The sequence below is a fragment of the Agelaius tricolor genome, unplaced genomic scaffold (assembly GCF_023055355.1).
Source record: "Agelaius tricolor isolate 1412-34295 unplaced genomic scaffold, bAgeTri1.0.p SCAF_3, whole genome shotgun sequence".
NCBI lineage: Eukaryota > Metazoa > Chordata > Aves > Passeriformes > Icteridae > Agelaius > Agelaius tricolor.
In genome coordinates this window covers 22,692,331-22,714,413 of record NW_027269263.1, presented here as the reverse complement: position 1 = coordinate 22,714,413, position 22,083 = coordinate 22,692,331, and the positions used below count along the sequence as shown (strand labels likewise).

The 22,083-nt window shown below is 43.7% G+C and overlaps 2 protein-coding genes across 2 annotated transcripts; both read left to right on the top strand.

Annotated features, from left to right (window-relative positions):
- Nucleotides 1-2,269: 2,269 nt before the first annotated feature.
- APOLD1 (apolipoprotein L domain containing 1) lies at nucleotides 2,270-7,014 on the top strand. The gene is made up of 2 exons (XM_071423108.1): nucleotides 2,270-2,422; nucleotides 4,571-7,014. Exon 2 carries the CDS (start codon nucleotides 4,576-4,578, stop codon nucleotides 5,314-5,316), a length of 741 nt encoding a protein of 246 aa, XP_071279209.1. The 5' UTR covers nucleotides 2,270-2,422; nucleotides 4,571-4,575; the 3' UTR covers nucleotides 5,317-7,014.
- A 2,652-nt stretch (nucleotides 7,015-9,666) lies between these two features.
- On the top strand, nucleotides 9,667-17,843 carry DDX47 (DEAD-box helicase 47). The gene is made up of 12 exons (XM_071423107.1): nucleotides 9,667-9,808; nucleotides 10,372-10,465; nucleotides 11,954-12,142; nucleotides 12,817-12,888; nucleotides 13,380-13,498; nucleotides 14,001-14,072; nucleotides 14,192-14,308; nucleotides 14,463-14,609; nucleotides 14,918-15,055; nucleotides 16,454-16,524; nucleotides 17,041-17,170; nucleotides 17,261-17,843. Exons 1-12 carry the CDS (start codon nucleotides 9,719-9,721, stop codon nucleotides 17,378-17,380), a joined length of 1,359 nt encoding a protein of 452 aa, XP_071279208.1. The 5' UTR covers nucleotides 9,667-9,718; the 3' UTR covers nucleotides 17,381-17,843.
- Nucleotides 17,844-22,083: the final 4,240 nt, after the last annotated feature.

The window sequence follows — 22,083 nt, the reverse complement described above, 5'->3', positions numbered from 1 at the left end:
TGATAAGCTAAGATTCACTCCAAGCAGGCTCCTGGAACCTACTTAGTGACCAGCAGATGTATTTACATCTGGGCAAGTGCACTAATGGCACTAGAAGCCTTTCAGTCCTTGGCAGGTGCTGAGAGAAGACACTTTTCTCCCATCCAGCTCTCATTCCCAGCTGCTCACCTTTGCTGGAGCTGGTCTTTCTAATTATCAGTGGGAGAGAAGACCAGCAGTCTCACCAGAGGGATGTTTGTGAGTGTCAGCAGATAGCAAATAGCAAAATGCCGTGGTATGGCCACTTCCTAGGAAATAATGTTTCTTTTTATAATATATGTCTCTTCTCTAAAATCATATTGACATCTGTAGCTCCTCATGTGAAGTGTATACTTTCTGGGTATGCACCTTATTATAGGGGTGGATTATGGGGAAACACTCTCTTTAAATGGTGGAGGAGCCCAGGGATGATTCCTGTGAGAAACCATACTTGGCCAAGACCAACATCTGATCTTGGTGAAGTGCAGATCTGTCAGTGGGCATGAAAGTCTGGGAGGGAATAGTCTAAGAAAAACGAGTTGTTTCTTCTCCTGCAACTTCATCAGAGAGAGAGCATTGCAGGAATTTCTGACAATGTTTTGCAGCTGAGTATAGTGAAAGAAGAGAACTGGGAAAGGAAGGAGAGCATCCAAAACTTTTTTCATCATCTTAGGCTCATTCTAGACCCCTTTTTTTCCTTTTCTTTGTTATTTCACTTTTACCAAAACTCACTGTCCTAACAAGGACATATCTGCAGGCACAAATTCTAACACAGATGCAGTCACACAAAAAAAAAAAAGTGCCCTATTCTATTTGGGAATGTGAGAAAAGAACTCTCCATCAACTGCAAACCCTTGCCAAGGCAGATGGGCTTCAATTCAAGCACATGCTTGCTAAAACAAAGGGAAGGGCTGCAGCACAGTTTCCTTCAGTGTCAAAGCTCACCTTCCTGTTAACGTGCAGTACGTACAGACTGTAACAGACCAGAACTGCACATTCAGGCATCTTTAAAATGGTGTTTTCTCTTTTCATGTCTGTGACAGGTTGAAATAACTCTTCCATGCTATTTATTTTTTCATTCATGTTTCCTCTCCTGCAGGTCCACCCTACATTTGACATACTATTTCACACCCATTTTAACATAATTGAAAACTAAGTTGCTGTTGAAATGAATAGTCCTAGCCTTCTCCTCTCCCTGCCTGCTGCTTCTCAGTCTCAGCCCTTTTTAAGGTTAGCTCCAGTGATTGTGTGGCTACACATCCCACAAATTCAACAGGAAAGCCTCATCATTCAGTGGCAGCTAGATAGCTTTCAGATTAGATAGGTCAGGGGCAAAATCAGAGCTTCCCTGTGAACAAATAGTTCTGAAGAGCAAGAATCCACCAAACAAGAAAGCAGATGCCCCATCTTCAAGGACAGCTGCTCAAAAGAAGTGTCCCCAGGACCACAGGCCCTGTGTCAATTAAGACACACATCACTTTGGACTACCACTGGGTGCTGTCAAAAAAGTTATTTTTCCTGACCCCATCAAAAGAATCTTTGATTGAAACTGGCCCTGGTTCAGCATGGAAGGCAGTGCCAGGAGTGGCACTTAGGCTGTTCCTCCCCAGCACCTTCATCACTTCTTCCCTCTGGCCACATCTGTCTGGCACAACTGCCAGGCAACAGCAGGCAGCAGAACAGGGGCTCCAAATGATCCTTTCTTTCTCATTACTGATTGCTGGGCAGGCACTTCAGGAAAACAGGAGGGCTGCTTCTCAACCATTGTGGTGCCTATGGTTAATAAACTGAGTAAAACCACAGGGTGATCACTCCTTTTGCAGCATGTTTTTATGTACTGGGACAGAGAAGAGATAGGAATTCAGGGCAATGATCTTGCTGTGGGGCTGCTTCCCTTTTATGGATTTTCCCAAAGAGCTGGGATTTTAAAAATACACTGGCCTTGAATGGAGTAGTTGGCTGGCTGATAGCTCCCCTGGCTCTAGATGTGTAGTGGAGGGAAACTTCAGTCATCAAACAATTGGCAGCTCCAGCACAGAGTAAAGTCAGTTGCTATTTCAGGGAAAGGAAAGGCAACTGTTCCCTGCAGGGAATGTCTGCACTAGCTCAGAGCCAGGAATAGGCTGCGATTTTTAAACTTTTTTTCCACCCTACACTTCAGGAAAAGTGAACACACAATGTTCATTCGCAGGGATCGTTTCCTGAGCATGGTGTGTGCTCACTGTCCCACAGGTCACTTTCCAGTGTGTCACATCCTTCTGCACAAGGGAGAACAGGAAATGGCAAACTCCCAGTATGAGGCAAAGCATTCCCATCGCAGCAATTGGTCTGCAGGAGCTATAAATTGGTCTCCTCCAGAAACAGATCAAAATTTGTCTTCTGGGAGGGTGGCTGGAAACTGAAGGTAAGTTTGGGCCAGTAATTTTTTTGGGTGTCTCTATTAGGAAAGTGTTTGCAGGCTTTGGACTAATGTATACCTTTAGTGCTGGGGAGATTTTTCTCTAAGAGCAGGAGGTTTTTTTTCCTTTCTGCTAGCATTAATCAATGTCAAAAGATTTGCATCTCTACATGGCCTATGCTGTATTTGGAATGATTGTTCTAATAATTCAGTGTCATAGTAGCTGTTATTACCTGAGACAGTTCTCAGCAACTAAATCTTCGGAACAAATTGTTAAAGAGGCTACAGGAATTGACATATTTAATGATCATCATATTGATCTGTTGTTAAGTTATTGGTGATATGCTTATTGTTCATTTCAATGCTGGTATCCATTTAGATTAGTGTTAGTCCTTGTGTTTCCAGCTTTATTTCTAATTATAGTGTAAAAATAATAGGATACAGCTTCCAGTTGAGAGAAGCACAATGTACTAAGTGATTCAAATGACCCAATGACACCAAGAGAGACTGGGAGCATTTTCTAAAGAGTATGGGGGGGCATCTTAAAGGATCTGTGTGAGATGGATTAGGACAAGCCAGCAGAAGGAGGAAAGATTGCAGTGAGAATTATTTAGGAATACTCTTCCGGATGGAGAGACTATGGTACAAAGTTTTCTCCTTCTGAAACATGAGGATTCTGCAGAATGAAGCCCCAAGGATCCTAGCTATATAGTGTGACTTTATGAGGGACCAGGCACCTTCAGTTCCCACAGTACAGAAGATTTAGAAGTAAAAAGGTGCCTGCAGCAATGAGTAGTTTTGCTCATTTGGGTTAGTGACAGGGTTTTTCTGCTACAGAGACGCCTTTTGGCTGTGAGGGCATTATGGGCTCCAAAAAGCTTCTCAGCTCTATGGTTGGACCTTGCTAGGTGCAGAGGCAGCACAGCTGTGTGCACAATGCAGTGTGGTGAAGCACAGAAACTCTGCTTCCACCAGACAATCAGCTGTACCACTCCTGTTGGCTCTGTTGCTTCAGGTTCCCTCTAAGCAGGATTGAAGCTGCTGGCTTCCTTTGTAGAGCATTTTGCAGCCCTAGAGCAACCTGAAAATGTTTATTGGAACATTTCTTTCTGCACTTGTGGCAATGAACAGAGACAGCAAACAGAGATTGTCTAGCAAAGAAACACTGTAGATTCATCTCCTAGAAGTGAAGCCTCTCCTGCTATCTTGCCAGGGGAGATTTTCCAGACCCAGCAGTTTTCAAGCTTTTTTTATTCACTCTGTATTTCCCCTGTTTCCCCATCTGCCAGGGAGTGCACAGTAAAAATGGGCCTGCTTTTCTGATGTGCTCTTCATGACTTATTAACTAGGTTCAGAGGCCTCCCTGCCACTGTAACTGGGTATTTATGGCCACAGGTTGGACTAAGCACCACAGAACAATAGTTCCCATCTTTGTTCATACACTGACACCAGGTTACAATAGGAAAAAAAAACCAAACATGCTGCAGAGGGCCTTGAGTTGCTGAAGCTTAAAGAAAAGAAGGATGTTCACAATACCCATCCAAGGCATTAATAAGTTCCTCACCTCCTATATGGAAAATCCAGGCATAGATTCCGCTCAGCAGCTTCTCTCTGTCCTCCTTTAATAGGAAATCACCCCTAAACAAAAACCTGGGATGGTGGCTTTCACCTCCTTGCAGTCTGACCTTTCTTGTGAAAGATGTCCTTCTCTATTGCAGATCCTCTGAATCCTATCAGAGGGGCAACAGATTAGTTCTAGCAGCATTACTCCTCTGGGCACTGAGTCACCTAATCTCAGGGGAATTTCTGTCCCCAGGGTTTCAAAAGACCGTTGGGTTCGTGTCTTCACAGAGATAATGGTAACAGCACCTCTGACCCCAGTCCTTAGGATATTTCAGTGTTTGCAGGGATTAAGGAAAACATTTTAAAGTTTTGCTGTCTGAAAGTTACAAGGAATAGTAATTAAATGCATATGGGTATGTGTGTGTACGTGAGTGTGCACGTGTGTGCAGATGGAAAAACCTTTTTTGTAGCTGAGCTGAAGCAACAAAAATTTGGCTGGATGCCATCCCTGAAATGGTGGTCCAGGATGAGCATATCTCATGGGGCTTTTTTGACACAAATCCCACCCCAGACTTTTCTTTCCCTGGACAGAAGCCATGGAGAGGGACGGTGCTGCCTCCGTGCCGACAGCAGACCCCACGCAGCACTTCCACGCGGCCCTGCTGGAGCAGAGGCGGAGGCTGCGCGGCCAAATCGCGCACCTGCACCGGGCAGCTCGGAAACTCAGCCGGCTCCGCCGCAGCTCCCTGATCGCCAACGTCAGCGGGAGCACCCTGACGGCCGCCGGGGCCCTCACAGCCATCCTGGGGCTGTCCCTCAGCCCCGCCACGCTCGGAGCCTCTCTGCTGGCCTCGGCCGTGGGCCTGGGCCTGGCCACGGCCGGCGGGGCCGTCAGCATCACTTCCGACCTCTCCTTGGTGCTCTGCAATTCCCGGGAGGTGAGGAAGGTGCAGGAAATTGCGGTGACTTGTCGGAAACAGATGAGGGAAATACTGGGCTGCCTGGAGTTCCTCCGCCGGGGGCAGGGCCCGGGCGACCCTGCGCTGCGGCAGTCAGAGAAGAGGGCGTCCATGTCGCTCTACAACTCCGTCTGCTTCATGGTCCTCTGCGGCTCCCACAGCTTCCTCGTGCCAGAGTACACAAAGGAGGCCACTAAAGTAAGCCAGGCTGTGCTGAAGGCCAAAATCCAGAAACTGGCTGACAACCTCGAGACGTGCACCAGGGCAATGGATGAAGTCTGTGATCTTCTGGAGTCCAGAACAGAGCTTTCCCCACGCACAAGGAGATTCAGCTTGGGTGCTAAAACCACTGTCGAGATCCTGAGACCCTCCAGCTGAAGCAGTGTTTGGCTCATATAAAAACTGAATTTGGAGGAATTACATTATTTTCTGTGACCATTTTCACTGCTACCTGTTGTTTTACAGTTCACAGTGCTGGTGCTGTGAGGTGGACATTCTGCAAACCCCTTTTTCCCCAGCCATCTCCACTGCTCTGCTTCCCCAAGGCAGCAAAAAGAAGTAGGTCAGGAGGCAGATGAAATACCTGATGCTGACTGAACCTGGTTTGTAAACAACTTATGAATCTGTGTGTGGTACAAGGGCTGGAGTACCCTAAAAAAGCCAGCAGATGCCGATTTCCAGTAGAGTACAATCCCATTACCAAGGTACATCTGGAAAGGCTGTAGAAAGAAGCAGCTCCAGATATGTCATACTGTATGGATAGTTCACCATCCCAGGGCAAAATAGCAGGGCCAGAATATATCTGTTTTGGAGAAACCTCTCCAGACTGAGAACTGTGATGTTTGTAAACTATTTATTTGCATAGAATGATTTTAAGCTTATGATATTGTATTTAAGAGTGTGTGTATATATATATATATATATTTTTTTTTTTTTTAAGGAGACCTCTGTTCCAAAGGAAAGCTGTTGTTTTTTAGAGTAAAAGCAAGTCTGTAGCATGTGAGAGCAAGTTACCTGTTATTTTGCTGTGAGGGAGGGCAAGTCCCTGAAGGAAAAGGAAAGCATGACCTGAATGCTGATAGTAATAAAATAGGTGAAACACAGTTCAAACAGTGACAATAGATTTTAGGAGCCAAAACAGAGAGACGAGTGGCCCTGGGACCAGAGTCTGCCTCAGGGCATTGGTGGAAGGACACAGTTATATCTCCTGCAGCAGGAAGGGAAGGGTAGTAAGACAGAGTAGAACAAAAACAGAAGGTTGGTGCTACGTGATGGGAGCACACCTGAGAGGTGGAAGTGCCACTCTCCATGCAGTCGAGCAGCCTGTGAGACCCACAGTGGATCATCTGTGATGGGGGAGGCAGCCCTCATGGAGAGCTACATGTGCTCCTAGCAATGCTTCCCACGGAAGGCTTCATATCAGTGAAATACATGCAGGTACTAATATACAGGAGGGGTAGAGAGGAGTAGGATGATTCAGTGGCAGAGCCCCTGCACAGCAGGAGCAGGGGCTGGGACCCTGTTTCAAGTGACTGTTCTGCTAAATATGCCCTTTGTGATTTTGAGCCATCAGTACCTCAGTTCCCTGTCTCAAAACAGGGATAGTAGCACTTCCCTACCTCACTAGGATGTGTCTGGGATCGCCCCACTGAGAAGTGCCCAAGTATGGTGATGATGGGGATCATGTCTGTACCTGAAAGAGTTACAAGGAAGAGACCCTGAAACTAGCTTGAGGCGACTCAAAGAGTTAATGCAGAGGTAACTCCCTCCACAAGCATGCCCCAGTGGATAAGGGAAACTTCCCTGCACAGACACAAATCCAAATGATCAGAAAAACCTACTCTGTAATTCTGTAACACTGACCAAATCCTTAGGGAGGGCAGCACTCCAGGTCACAAAACTTGAATCCCTGTCCTTCTTGTCTCTTTTTATGATATCAACATTTGTTTTAATATGTTTTAGGAAGAATAAAAGTTCTGGTTCCCCAGAGTGGGACTCAGATGCTTTTGATACCCATGCCTGTTTGCCAGAAATGAACAAGTACCCTGCTGATTCGAATAAATGAACATGAAGCACTTTTGTGTCAGTGTCTCTCTGCTCCCCTGGAGGTGATGTGCTTGTACACGTTGTCCATCTCATCTCATTTTGCACCCCTTATGAAATAACTGACATTATATCTGCACTAAAATCCATCTGCTGGGGATACTCTCACCCTGCTCCTGCTAAGGACTGTAACATGCAGTAGAGCTAGGAGCATATTTGTTTAAAGCCAAGTTTAAAAGCCCTGGAGTGACAATTTCTAAATCCAGTATAATCTGAAGTGTCCTGTGCTGAAAAGCACAAAAAAAGAATTACTACTTAGAAGCTGTATATTTATTTTATCATGCATGAATGCTCCCAACAGCAGTTTAGGACAGGAGGAAACTTTCATTCAAATACATCTGTTGACAATAGGGAATTACACAGACTGGAATTTCACCAGAACAGAATTGCTCCACCCTGCTCCCCACTAAAACAGCACCATATTATGTGGGCAAGGAGTTCAGTAAAGAATCACAAGCAGTGACATCCTGTCACATCCCTGACTCCATTTCCTGAGGCATCCCAGTGACCCTTACAGGGGTCCATGTCTACGTGCTGGCCAGGCTTAACCTTTAGCACCAACGATAAGCAGCAAGCTGCTGGTCAGGCTGCTGTAATTTTTGAAACATATGGTAACAAGGAGCATCTACACAGGCTGGGTTTGGGTTTTTTTTTTTTTTTTTTTTTGTTTTAATTTATCACTGCTCCTGAGCACAGTGGGATGCAGCAGTTTCATTTTGACTCCTGCCCATGAATTGTTTCATGTTTCCTCTTCTTTCCCTGTCACGCAGAGAGTTCGTTCGTATTTCCTCTCACTTTCCTCATTGTTCTGGGCGCAGAGGAAATGCCACGCTCGGAATCCAGGGACAGATGCTGAAGTGTATCAGCATTTCCACTGGGAGCACACCCAGACAGACTTCCCAGAGACAGAGGGAAAAAAATTTCATAATTCATACTTCAAAAATTCACACTAGCAATTATCATAAGCAGAAAACAATGCGGGACAATGACAGCTCTTTTCTCTCTTTCCATCACTAGTGCTTCAAAATGTTTCATACCAACACATCTGAAGCACTTAATTAGTTCTCTGTGAAAAATGCCAATCACTTGTTCTTAAAATTTTAAAAGTTTAATAGTAATAAAATGGTTATAAAAATAGTAATATAATTAAAGTAATAAAAATTTGAACAATTGGGTTTAGGGCAATGTGAGACAATAAAAACAAAGAGTTACAGACAGTTCGGGTGCCTCTTTCTGGGCAAAATAAGCCCGAAAAAGGACCCATGTTAACAGAGGATTAACCCTTAAAAGCAATAGCTCGTTGCATATTCATACATCTCATACATGATGCATAAATTCTGTTCAAACAAAGGATTCTGTCTGGTCAGTGTCAGCTTTTTCTTCTTAATCCTGATGGCGTCTCAGTGCAGAGTGAGGCAGGAAGAACTCAATAAGAGAGCAATAAATTCTTTTTCTCTGAAAGATTAAGGTGTCCTGTGGCTGCTACCTTGGTGCAAGTCCTCTCTTAAAAAAAGTATCTTACATAGCATAGTTTCTATTTTAACATTATGTTATAACCTAAAACTATATTTAACACACTACTTAAGAAAATTAACACAGCATAACTTTCTAACATAACACATATAATATTCATTTTCATATTTGCAAAAAGCCAATCCTAAAATACACATTTTTCACATTCTCTATATGCATTATGGATGTAAGTTTAACATATTCTTGCCTTTTTGTGCCTGGCCAGCTCGTTTTGCCTGCTGTAGAAGGCATGAGCTGGGAACAGCATCAAGCACTGCCTAAACCGTGCTGTGCTGAGTGCAGGCCTGAGGCTGGGCCGCTCGGGGTAGTGTGGGAGTTTGGGATGGGGTGGAAGTTGTTGGATTTCTCAAGTATCTATGGCAGAAGCCAGTCATGCTATGCAGAGGATAAGTCCGATGTCTCCGATTTGGTTGTAAAGCATGGCTTGAAGGGCAGCGGTGTTGGCTTCTGCTCGTCCATGTCATCAGCTGATTAGTAGGAAGGACATGATTCCAACTCCTTCTCAGCCAATGAATAGGCCAAATAAGTTGTTGGCGATGATTAGGATGGGTACTGCGATTAGGAAGAATAGTAGGTAGGTGAAAAATTTTGTGATATAGGAGTCTGAAGCTATATATCATGTTGCAAATTGTAGGGTAGATCATGATACGAACAGTGCAATGGGGAAGAAGGTAAGGGAGTAGAAGTCTATTTTTAGGCTGATGGGGATTTTGAAGTTTATAATGAATTTTCATTCTCAGAAGGAGGTGAGGCTTTCTGTTCCGGAGTAGGTGTAGATGTTATGGGGATTAAGCTGGTTAAGAAGGAGACTTTGATTGTGTTTGTGATTGTGTTGGGGGCGTGCTTGAGGTTGTTAGAAGTGGAAATAGGATGGGGGTGGAGATGATTAGGATGAGTATTGCGATATACGCCGGGCGAGCAGGCGGGCAGGCTTTCCCACAGCCCCTTCAGGGTGTCCCTGTCCCGGGAGAGGCGGCTGGAGATCCGCAGCCCCCCTTTCCCTGGGCACCTCTCGGAGCTGAGGGAGAGCCCTCCCGCTCCGCTCCGCTCCGCTCCTCCTGCGGAACTACACATCCCGTCGTGCCCCGGGGAGAACTACAGCTCCCAGAGTGCTCTGCGCTGCGGCCGGAGGGGACGGGCCAAGATGGCGGCAGGAGAGGAGGAAGGGTCGGCGGCGGAGCCGGAGCAGGAGCAGGAGCCGGCGGCGGAGGAGCCACGGAGCTTCAAGGACTTGGTGAGGCTGAGCCGGAGCCACTTCTGCCGCCGGTGCTCGCTGCGCTGTCCCGGGGAGCAGCGTCCTGTTCCCCCGCGCGGAGGAGGCCGGGGGAGCTGCCGGCCCGCCCGCGGCGCAGACACGTGCGGGCAGCGGGGCCGGGCAGGGGCTGCGGGCACTCGGCCGCTGCCCCGCTGGGCTGGGCACTGCTGCTCCCATCAAGTTGTCTAAACTTGACATGGTGTTTTTTATTTTCTATGGTCATGGGTCACCCCTGAGGTGAAGAGATAGGTATGTGTGGGGAGGGAAGTTCCTTGTGTAAACTACGGTAAAACCGACCATATTCTTCCTATGACAATCATCTCTAACAGATTTTGTACGAATCCGATTAAATTACTGATGGAAGTGGGCATCACTGGGAGCAGCCTGCCCTTTCAGAGAGTTGCACTTGGGGGCTTGGTGGGGTTTGTCTATGCTAGAGACAAGTTGGCTCCATTGCAGCATATATTTAATTTAACTCTGTGATTTAATTTAGGTCTTTTTGGTGATGTTTGTTTCCCTTTTCTCTTGTCACTGATATCCAGGGAGTGACAGATGTCCTGTGTGAAGCTTGTGACCAGTTGGGATGGAAGGTGCCAACAAAGATCCAAATTGAGGCTATTCCAGTGGCTCTCCAAGGTGAGCAGTGTACTTCTTTGATCCTGAACTGGGGACTGCTCCAGGAGCTCTGTGTGAATGAATTTTGCTGAGTGAGAAAGATCAGGAATGAGTGTGTCCCAACTTCTTCATTGCTGAAGATCTGTGCCTAGAAGCAGTTTTCATATTCATTTGATGTCCTTCCCAGGTGGAGCTTGGAATACTAGTTTATCCTATGACCCTGCCTGCAGCCACAAACTTTCAAATGAGTACAAACATTGTTCCTTGAGTGTTCACTCCTGTTGTGTAGTTCTGACACTCCATGTTAAATAGAATTTTTATTAATAATTTGAACTGCTAGTCCACATTGATCATTTTGTTCCGGAAATACTCAGAGATACACAGGAAGCTTCCAGTCGGTTTTGGACTCTGCTGCTTCTGATAGAGACCTACAGAGTGTGTGTGTGTGACTGAAAGTGAAGATGCCTTGACTGATTCCTTAATACATATAATTTGCTTTGCTGTGAGCAGGCAACCCTTTGAAATTAGATTTCTGAAGTGAATAATAACCAAACCACAGTGACTTTCTGTAAGCATTCTGGAATTACAAAAAAAAAATACTGAATTCAGCAGACATCTCTGCCTCTAGATTTTTTTTTTAACAAAACCCCCCAAAATGCTCTCAAGGAGGAAAGGAATAACATAGTGACAAAATGGGAACAAACTTTCAGTGTCTTCTCTGTCCTAGCATTTAACTTTTGTCAGACTCTTTTACACATATAAGATTCTCTTGGGAAAAAAAAAAAAAAAAACCCAAAACAAAACAAAAAAAAAACAACACAAAGGAAAGACTGCATGCCTGAGAAATTGTTTCCAGTGTAAGGTGTGTTGACAGCATGTTCTTCTCAGTTGCATGAGCTTTGGAGGTCATAATGGATTCTGTTGATGAATTCCACCCTGTTGCCTGCATTGTTTTGGGGTAAAAGACTTTCTGTCCTACTCTTCCTACTGAAGGAACTGGTTTAGATTACCCTGTTAATCAATGGCACAATTGTGCCTTGTGAAATGTGAGCCTGGTAGTGCTGTTGTCCTGTAGTTTGTGTGATTGAAGTCTCAAACACCACAGTCTGTTTCCTTGTAAGCCACTAAACAGACAACATTTAGACTAGAATAGTGAGGTGGAGTCATTAAGCTGTAAACTGATGTCAGATTTGAGACATTATAAAGTGCAACTTATTTTGAACCTAAGGTTTGTATGAAACCCTGTATATTAACAGAAATTAACTAGAAAATTGACTATTGAGACTGTAATTGTTGTACAGATAAATCACAGCCTAAAAATGCTTCAGAGAGATTCTGAGATTCTTTGGTTTGACCTTTGTGGTGTTTTTTTTTTTTTTTTCCTTCTCTGTGTCTGCCTTTTTTTCTGTCCTTAAGGAATTCTTGTGTTTTGTAGCACAGTGCTTTAAAGTCTTCTTTCTCTGTTGTGGATGTATAACAGTTTTTTTGCCCCCTTGCTTCTTCTCTCAGGCAGAGATGTCATTGGACTGGCAGAAACTGGCTCTGGGAAAACAGGAGCCTTTGCTTTGCCAATTCTCCAAGCACTGCTGGAAACACCTCAGCGATTATTTGCTCTTGTGCTCACACCAACAAGGGAGCTGGCCTTCCAAATCTCAGAGCAGTTTGAAGCTCTTGGGTCCTCCATTGGTGTTCAAAGCAGTAAGTGGCTTTTTTATGGTATTGCACCAGTTTTTCTGAAGGCAAGTTTGTCAGCTCGAGATTGCAAAGATAAAAAGAGAGGATTTGTATGAGGGGTTGAACAAAATGTGAGAAAAGCTTATGCTGCTGGAAGACAAAGATCTGGTATCAGGTTTGATCAAAAAAGACTGTATAGTCTTTCCTCATGGAGTGGTCTACAGCTCTTCTGCATTCTGTGTCTAAATAGTTAAAGGTGGAAGTAGAGGAGAGTTTTCTCAAGAGTGGGTTTGTGTCCAGTGAAATTGCATAGAGCTCCCTCCTATGGTGTGATGTAGTTTAATCTTCCTTTCAGACTGTCTGTATTGATTCTTTTGATAATCTCTCAATAAAAGCTTTGTGGATATTTTTAGAATTCCTAGATTTTTGCAGTTGAGTTAAACTGAAAGGAATAGATTCTGCCTGTAGCTCTGCAGCTGTGAAAATAAAATACTTGTGGCCAATAAGGAATTAATTGCATGGCTTAAGAAACCTAGGAAGGTTAGATATGCTAAAATAAAGTAAATTCTCATAAAAATAAGTAGCTTTTCATTTGTACAGAAGTGCTGTGGGTGGTGGGCAGTCAGAGCAAACACTGCGGTGCCAGGGGAGGGCTGGTGCTACACTGAGGGATTCACTCCCCTCTCTTTGTCCTGCAGCGGTTATTGTGGGTGGAATTGACACGATGTCTCAGTCTCTGGCCTTAGCCAAGAAACCACATGTTATAATTGGTAAGTTGATGTGCTGGGGATGTGGAGTGTGAGTATTATAAAACTGCAGCTAACCAAAGGAAGGAGAGTACATCCTTCATTTTTGTTTTGTCCCAGCTCTGAGTACTGGCTTGTTAATGTTTCTAAAGTATCCACCAGTAACTTTGTTGCTACAAGCTCATTCCAAAGCACCCCTGCTTGACCTAGAGTGCTTTTGGCTTGTTTTTTCATTCTCCTCAAGTATTTGAAATGCTGCTCTCATCTTTTGCAGTACAGCTTGTCTACTGTTTTTTTTGTCTCACTTCTTTTAGCACATTCTTCAGAGAGTCTGACTCCATTAGTCTTAATTCAAAACACTCTCTGAAGATACCCTATGAAAGAGTTCTTCCCACAAAGCAATCTTTACTTTTCCTGGGCAAAGAATCCCATTTCTGTAATGGACAGCTGTCTTGCCTGTTTGGATCTTTTCCTCTGCTTTCCTTCTAAATTTGCTCTTGTTGTGCTGTTGGTAGCAACCCCTGGCCGTCTAGTTGATCATCTGGAGAACACAAAGGGCTTCAACTTACGAGCTCTGAAGTTCCTGGTGATGGATGAGGCTGACCGGATCCTTAACATGGATTTCGAGACCGAGGTGGGGATCTGCTGAAAGATGAGTTTGGAACGTTGGATGAGTCCCTTTGAAATCGCTTCATACATGGGAAACACTGAGCTGTTCTGTAGAAATTAGTAGTGAATTGTAACTAAATTCTAATAATTACACACAAATCTGTGGTGGGATTAGAACATAGCAGAGTTCTGCAGAGCACTGCCAAGACAGTAGGAGGCACTCTGAAATCCACTAGTGTCTCTGGAGTGCCTGACATAGAATGTAGTTAGGGTAGAAAACAATCACAAACACATTCCTGCAGAAACATTGCCTGATATTTGCACTGTTGTTGGACTTTTGGAGTTCACACTGCCTAACTGTCCACAAGATATCAGCCTACACCTTCCCTCTAGAAGAAAAAAAAATTGTTCCTACTGTATGTTTATGCATGCATTACTCTTCATGTGGATGATCTTTATATTTGTGGAAAGTTTGTGTCTTGCTTGCTTGTAGTATTTAGTATTTCCATTTCCTTATTTTTTTACAGGTGGATAAGATATTAAAAGTGATTCCTCGAGACAGGAAGACATTTCTATTTTCTGCCACCATGACCAAGAAGGTGGGAGCACACTAATCTGTTTTAATTCTCCTTCCATCAGGCTGTCCTCTTGACTAGACTTTATTAATACAATTTTCTGACAAGATCTCTGTCCAAGTAAATTTTATTGATCTTACCAGGTTCAAAAACTCCAGCGTGCTGCTCTGAAGAATCCTGTTAAATGTGCTGTTTCTTCCAAGTATCAGACAGTTGAAAAACTACAGCAATACTATATTTTCATCCCCTCCAAATTCAAGGTAATGGCACTTCTGTTTCTTCTCTCTTACTGTCTTTTCTTGCTCCCACAACTGTCCAATATCTTTTCATTTTCTGAGTCCTAGACTTAATGTTGCAAATGTTGCACATGTGATTATCTCTGGGGTTTTTTGAATTCCCTCTGTTTCTTTACAGGACAGCTACCTGGTTTATATCTTGAATGAACTGGCTGGTAACTCTTTCATGATATTCTGCAGTACATGTAACAATACTCAGAGGACTGCTCTGCTGCTCCGCAACCTGGGCTTCACTGCCATTCCCCTCCACGGGCAGATGAGTCAGGTATGGGCATGAACCCTCACAACAGAGTAGGCAGGGGGCCTGGGGCTTGGGAAATGGCTGCACCACACTGAGTGACACCTGCCTTGCAGGAGGAGTATTTCACAGCTAGAGGACTGGAGTGATCCATAGAAATTTAACTAATGTGAATGCTGACACTGGTTCTGTAATATTTAAAAAAGAAATTAGAGAAGTGAAATTTTTGAGTAGTTTCCCCCCCAGTTCTTTTGTGCCAGTATCTTATCAAGAGCTTATTAACTAGAAACTAGAATGAGTGTTATTCTCTCATTCCCTTTTTGTCCTTTTTCCAGAATAAACGTTTGGGCTCTCTAAACAAGTTCAAGGCAAAGGCACGTTCTATCCTCCTGGCTACAGATGTTGCAAGCAGAGGTCTGGACATCCCACACGTGGATGTGGTGATAAACTTTGATATTCCTACCCACTCTAAGGTAAGCCTGTTTGTGTGCCAGCTGAGAGCTTCTGGTCACTGGGAACAGATAGACAAAGAAGGTGGGCAAAGGAAGAGAGACATATTTTCTCTGGTCTGTTGACTGGAAGCTTAATTCATGATTCTATTCATTGAAAGGGGTAGTTCAGCCTCTGCTATTGAGTTGGTATCTGTGTTTGCATGATCTCATGGCCTGGGTTGTAGAGGTGATCCTGTAAGTGACGAGGGGAAGCAAGGAATGCTCTTGTGTCTTTGCATTTCTGCTCAGACTGTATGTTTTGTCTTTTTACATTCAAGGGCTTTGAAAACAATTTTAACATATTACTAGTTTCATGTAGTCATCTCTGTGTCTGTGATCGAGGTCTGCCTTCATATTTTAAACTGTGTTTAAAAAAAAGAAAAAAAATTAAGTTCTCTGATTAGGATTGGTTAAGAAAGGTGTCCTTAATATGTCTCACCTTCATATCGCTAAAGTACAGCAAAAGGAGAAGAAAGTAAGTTATCAGCTCTCTGTATGGAAAGTATGGGGTTATCTCAGGGATGTGACTGTTTCCCAGCTTAGTTCCAGAAAGCATACCATTAACCTGTACTTCAGGAATTGCTGTTATTGCTTACAATGATTAAAGATACTGTGCCTTGCAGACAGAAGAAAGCATGGTAGGTCTTTTGAAGACACTCCTTTTGTAAAAGCAAAAAAGTAAGAAGAAACCTGTGGGGGTGGCAGCTTGAATAGTGTTATTATGGTCTTTGTGCTCTTCTCTCTCATCTAACACATAGAACAGATCCTTTCTTACAATCTTCTCTCTGCAAATCCTCTATGGAGAACAGAGTATTTTAATTTCCATAATGTAGTATAAAACCTGGAAAACAGCCTTGAACCATATTGACCAAAGATGCTCAATAGACTCTTCTAAATTATTCTCAATCATCCTCTCTTTCACCATGCCTAACAAGTTTAAGTCTACTTGTCAGAGAGTTTCTCTGGAAGATGCACTATGGAGAGCACTAGATTCCAACATTGAAAATGCAGGCATGGGTTCACTGTGAATATTAGCTTTCCAAGGAAGTGATAGTGAGTTTTAGCTTTCCAAGGAAGTGAGAGGGAAGTCTTGGCAAAGGTCATGTATTGCAACTTTTATCCTGCAGTCTGGAATAATTGAATTTGGTCTTCTCATTTAGAAAGAGATGAATTCAAGTGCTAAAACTGAAGTTGTGCCTCCACTTAGGCCTATTCTCAAAATCTGATGCTGCAGTCCCTCCTGAGCATTTAATGCTGGCAGTATGTTCTTGACATTCTCTTGTTCTTTCCTAAAGAGAAAATATATAGGCTGATCTGCCATAAGATCTGTTCTGTGTTTGGTGAACATATATTATTGCTTATCAAGAAAATTCTTTCCAGGATTACATTCATCGTGTTGGGAGAACAGCTCGAGCTGGGAGATCTGGCAAATCTATCACCTTTGTCACACAGTAAGTGATAAAATTTAACAGACTTATTCTTTCCAGCTGTGTTTCAGAGCAGAAAATATCTGACCTTATCCTGAGTGAGAATACAATACTGCTTTTCATTTTGAAGTGCCAATTGGTTTTATTTAAAGGGGAGAGAATTCAAAGCCTAGGGTGGGGAGGGAGGAAAGTCTAGAAAAATTCTAGAAGCAGGCATTCATTGAGCAGAACAGTTTATAACTGGACTATACAATATATATATTCTTTAAATATATAATGCAGGTTAAGTAACTTTGAGGGTGTTTTATAAACACTGAACTATTTGTCTAAAAAGAAAATCTATACCAAATACTTCTGAACAAAGATGAGATGAGCTGGATGCCAAACAGCATCATTTGGATGCAGCTGAGCTGCTGGTGAGACCATCAGCACAAACTAACAGTATCTGTGGGCTGGAGACAAGAGCTGAAGGCTGTGAGTGGTGACAACTGAGGCCCTCTCAGCAGGGCTGATTGAGGCTGGTGCCCTGTCTTCCCTCAGGTATGATGTAGAGCTGTTCCAGCGCATTGAACACCTGATTGGCAAGAAGCTGCCAGCATTCCCCATGCAAGAGGAAGAAGTTATGATGCTGACTGAGCGTGTGGCTGAGGCCCAGAGGTTTGCTCGAATGGTGGGTGCTGGCTTTTTGACCCTGTCTCCTCTGTTGTATTCTGAATTTCTTCAGACCAAACTCTGGGTCAATCTGTTGATTGCATTGCAGGAGCTGCGGGAGCAGGGAGAGAAGAAGCGATCTCGGAACGATGATGATGACACAGAAGAGGCTATTGGTGTCAGGAATAAGGTGGCAGGAGGGAAAAAGAAGAAAAGGAAAGCCTTCTAGTTTGGTATTTGAACAGACTTTTTTTTATTTTTCTCTTTATGGCCATCTTAGCTATCAAAAACAGTCTACCAAGCCATCTCCAGTGGATTTTTTTTCAGAACTACATATGAAATTTGGCAGTCCCTGAGGAAAAAGAAAACAGCTACAGACAGCTTGGCCCATGTTGGTACCATGGCACCAGTTTTCCTTTCAGGGACACTGTCAGAGACCATCACCTCTGGATGTGGAAGCAGCTGTGGTCTGGCCCTGCTCATTCACTACGAAGTGCAGTGTGAGTGCAGCTTTTGCACTGCTGCAGCCTGTCCCACTGTCCAATCTCACTGAATGCATCTGGAATCAGATCTGTCAGAAGAAAGAGGAAAAAGTTAAAAAGAAGTGACTGAGTTTTCACAGCATAGCTGTGATGCCCTTGCTTTGGAGAAGGGATGTGTTCAAAAATATATTTTGCTAAATTTTAAAGCTACCTGGTTTTCCTTGTCTTGTCACTGACCCGTTCTGTTCACTATGTGTATCAGCTCTGCCAGAAGGTTTTCTTCTTGGGCCAATCCTAGCAATTCAGATGTGACATCAATACCTTAGATTTGTCAGCTGAAGAGCAGTCCAGCACAGAGAGAACAAGCTTCAGCAGGATGAAACATTCACTGCTTGGAATTCGATCCAATACCAGCTAATGATTGACACCATCAAGGATAGGTCTGGGTTTTGGGTGGGGTTTTTGTGGCCGATTCTCGTAGTACTTACAAGTGAACACAAGAGGGAGGAATTTACATGGGAAAGCAACTCACAAGCTGGGAGGTGCAGAAAAACAGGTATCCTGGAAAGCTCTTTGTTTCCCTGGGCAGGGAATTTTGTTACTCTTAGGCAGAGTTCCATGCCAGATAAGTAGACTTTTGCAAGAATGAGATAAATGTACTTGATACAAAGCCAGAAGGTTACTGCTAGTTCTCATTGACAATAAAAATTTTCATACAGGATGTTACTGCTGGTAGGCAGAGTGAGAAGCTCCTGCATATGTAAATTTACTGAAAACATAATGTCCAGGATTCATAAACTGGATTTTGTGCTACATGAAAAACAATGTTCAAAATAGTCCTTTTTAGATCTAAATGGAAAGTAGAAACTATTGCAGTAGTCAAGATAAGCACAGTGGTTATTTCACACTGTTGGCATAAATCTAGTGTCTACATGTATGCTACTCAGAATGCTTTTACACTTTTGTTAGGGGCAGCACATTCTGCAAAGAAATGCCAGAAAACCTAGGTCTGTTTTTTCATGAGGTACTGAGCTACTCTTTGGAGCAAAAAGAGGGACAGTGTTCTCACTCTTTATTTATGATGTAGCAGTTTACTTAAATCTCCCAAATATCTTCAAGTCTGGTAGCTCTAAAATGCTCTTGAGTCAGTGGCAGATTGTAAGTGTATAAATCTTGGGTATGTTCACTGCTAAGAGCCTTTGTGTAAAGGAGAAAGAGTGTTTATCTTCCCTGGGTCCCAGCACAGAGGGGCAGGGGTGAAAGGCCATAAATGAGAACATTTTACAGGGCACTTTGGTAGCAAACCACACAGTTAAGAGCCCTAGAATGCAGCAGAGAGAGAACAAAACGAGTGATAATATGGGTGGAGATGCAAGTGCTTGTTCCCCATGGAGCAAGGGAACACTCCCAACTGTCCTGCTGGGTGCTTGAACAAAATGTCTTATTCTTTGCAGGCAGGATAGGGTTGGTTCCAGTATCAGCAAAGGAAGCTTCAATCTCTCTGAGGGTCCTGGATCCCTGGAAAACCTCTGGAGCGTTATTGCCAGTTATGTAATGGATGAGATGCAGAGTCAGTCCTGAAGCAATCTTGTAAAGTGATGTGAAGGGCACTCTGACTGCTGGAGGAGGTAGGGCAGGGCACTCCGACTGCTGGAGGAGGTAGGGCAGAGTCATTCCTTTCAGAATTCCTTTCAGGTTGATGGAGTCTGTAGCATCTCACTGTGTTCTTCCTATGTGGAAGCCTGCAACAGCAGAGGGGATGTCTTGTCCCTTGGTGGAGTCAAAGGTTATCCCTCTTGCAGTAGCAAGAATATTGGTGGAGAGAAATATAGCTGCTCCTTGTGAAAGAGTACAGAGCCTCATTGAGGGGAGTGACTAGACAGCTGGCCACCTCCCTTGATTTGGAATGACAAGCTGTAGAAGCACTTGACATTAGAAAAGCAAAGGTCTCACCACACCCACATTCTCACTGGTGCCTCGCCTGCCACAGGTATGTGCATTCAATTTAAACTAAAAATATCTCAACAGGTTGGAGGGGCAGGAAATGGTTTCTTTATTGTGGCTACTCCAGGGGGGCTGGGTCAGAGGGTGTTTTTATAACTGAAGTGGAATTGGGAGTGTCTGGAGATGTATTTGGGCAAAACAGAAATTGCAGCCAGCCTAAAACAAAATCTCTAGATGATCTAATGAAGCATGAGGGGAAAAGAATGAAGTGAGACCTGTCTCTCTCTGAATAAATGTTCAGAAAAGACCAGCATTGGTATGTGCATGGCTGCATACTTTCATACAACAGCTGCTGCCAGTGTGTTTGTTCAGTCAGGAGGGCTTTTGAGGGGCAGTTCTGGAGCACACCCCTGCACCCTCTGGAGTTTCACACAGCAGGGAGCTGAGTGGAGGATTAACCTCAGCATGACGTAAGGTAGGATTGGGCTAACACAATTTATCATATTTTTATGGTTGAAACTCAGGTGAAGTTTCAATGAAAGCTGTGTTCTCAAAAAATGTTCAGTGGGGATGTTTGCAGTTTGAAACAGTTCTGCACTTCCAAGGTACATAATGAGAAGGTAATTATTTATATATTTGTAATACATATTTTAAATTATGTTTTATGGTTTTGATTTTTAGTACCGTGTAGGTGAGTACTTGGGGCAGCAACAAATAGGGATAGAGTGTCTTTCATTTAAATGTTGTAGAGCTAACAGAAGTGGGTCTACCCTTTTGAGGGGAGAAATAAAAGTAAACATAGATATCAGCATGGATAACTAACTTCAAGATAAGTGACAATAGCTGCAAAATAGTAGCAGTCCCTGCAACCACCCAGTGGTCCAGTACAGGAGCTGCATTGAACTGACCCATCTGAAAAGGATTTGGCCATGTCAGTTCCCAGTGCCATGCACTTCATGCCCAGGGGCTGCAAGGGAAGGCAAGGGCCAGAAAGCACAGCTGGCAACCAAAGTGGGCAATCCAGAGCCTTTTTCTGTGGCAGCAGCCTGAGCCTAATCTTCTAAAAGTAGTGAGGCACACATGAACTCATTCAAGGACCTGACAGCCCACCTGTCCCCCTGCCCCCAGAAAGGTAGAGGTAATTAAAGAGGGAGACCTGAATGCCCATGACTTTTCTAGCAACACCACTAACTTGTGCTGTGAAGAGTTTCAGTTTAGGAGGAATTCTCAGAAGTAATTGGCAATCTGGAAGGCTTTAGTTTACAAATCAGGACTGAAGTTAGTAAAAATTCACAGTTTAACCAAGCACAGAAGAAGGAAAATAACAAAGATACTTAAAAGCCCTTGAACATACCTAAGAAAGAATGGAATTCATTGCATGACCTGTGAAAGACACAGGCATGTACCAACCACTCTGATGATGTATAAATGTGAAGTTGTGGTTTGCCTGCAATGACATCTAAGGAGCTTCTATAAACATTCAAGTGAGCAATTAATTACTGTAAATGTTGCAGAGTAAATGCTGTAAAAATCCAGCTTTGGTGCCAGATGTAGTTCATGTAGTCATTCTGAATTCTTACTCCTCGTCCTTATGTACTTAGTAGATTTTTTTTGGGGGGTGGGGGGGAGAGGGACCCCCAACAATTGTAAACACAGAGAATCGGAATGTGAGTTTCTGACAGAATCCCAAGATTTGGAGTTAACTCCCGAACTTTAAAAAAAAGGTGTGAAAGACACTTTCTTAGTTTTCAGATGGCTTTTTCTCATGGTCTGACTAGGAAAGCTTCTTTTGAATAACAACATTTAAAAGGGAGAACTAAGGAAGTTTTGTTCCTCTGGCACCTAAGAAATGGAAATGGTTACTTGATCTCTGGCCCAAGGATGAATACAGCCATGCCTGCAGTGCTGTATCTCTTCCTGAGGACCTTTCAAATACAGAAACTTAGGGTGATGACAATAACACTTTCTCTCTGCTTCCAAAGCCCCCCTGGGGCACCAGTGTTTGCCTTCCTGAGCATGGGAATCGAGTATCTGTCATGCCATGCCTCCTGGTAGGATGTGTTGGACTGTGCCAAGGTCGTGCCTGGTTGTGCAGTAGAAGACAGTGGCACTGTGCAGTTTTTAGATGTTGATATTGTAGGTCCTCAGGGAAGGGTGGATGCTTTTGGAGCTTGTTCAACACTTTTTCAGGGAAGCACCTACAAGCCTGAAGCTGTGTTTCCTAGAGGTTAACACAGGGTAATTTAACATGCCCAAAGGGAAGAGAACTCTTTACCTTTGCCTGCTTTTCAGGAGGATACTCATCACTGCAGAAATGTACATGCTGGTCTGTTGCCTCTCTCTACAATAAAGTTGGGATAGAGCTCTTGTAAGAGGCTTCTGCCTTCCTTTGGGCTTGATGCTTGTAAATGCTCCTGAGGAAAGGGAAATGTAATGTGGGCTTCCTATGCAAAAAGTGGGAAAAGTTTTTTCTTGTGTCTCACAGAGACCTTTGCTTCTGTCCATC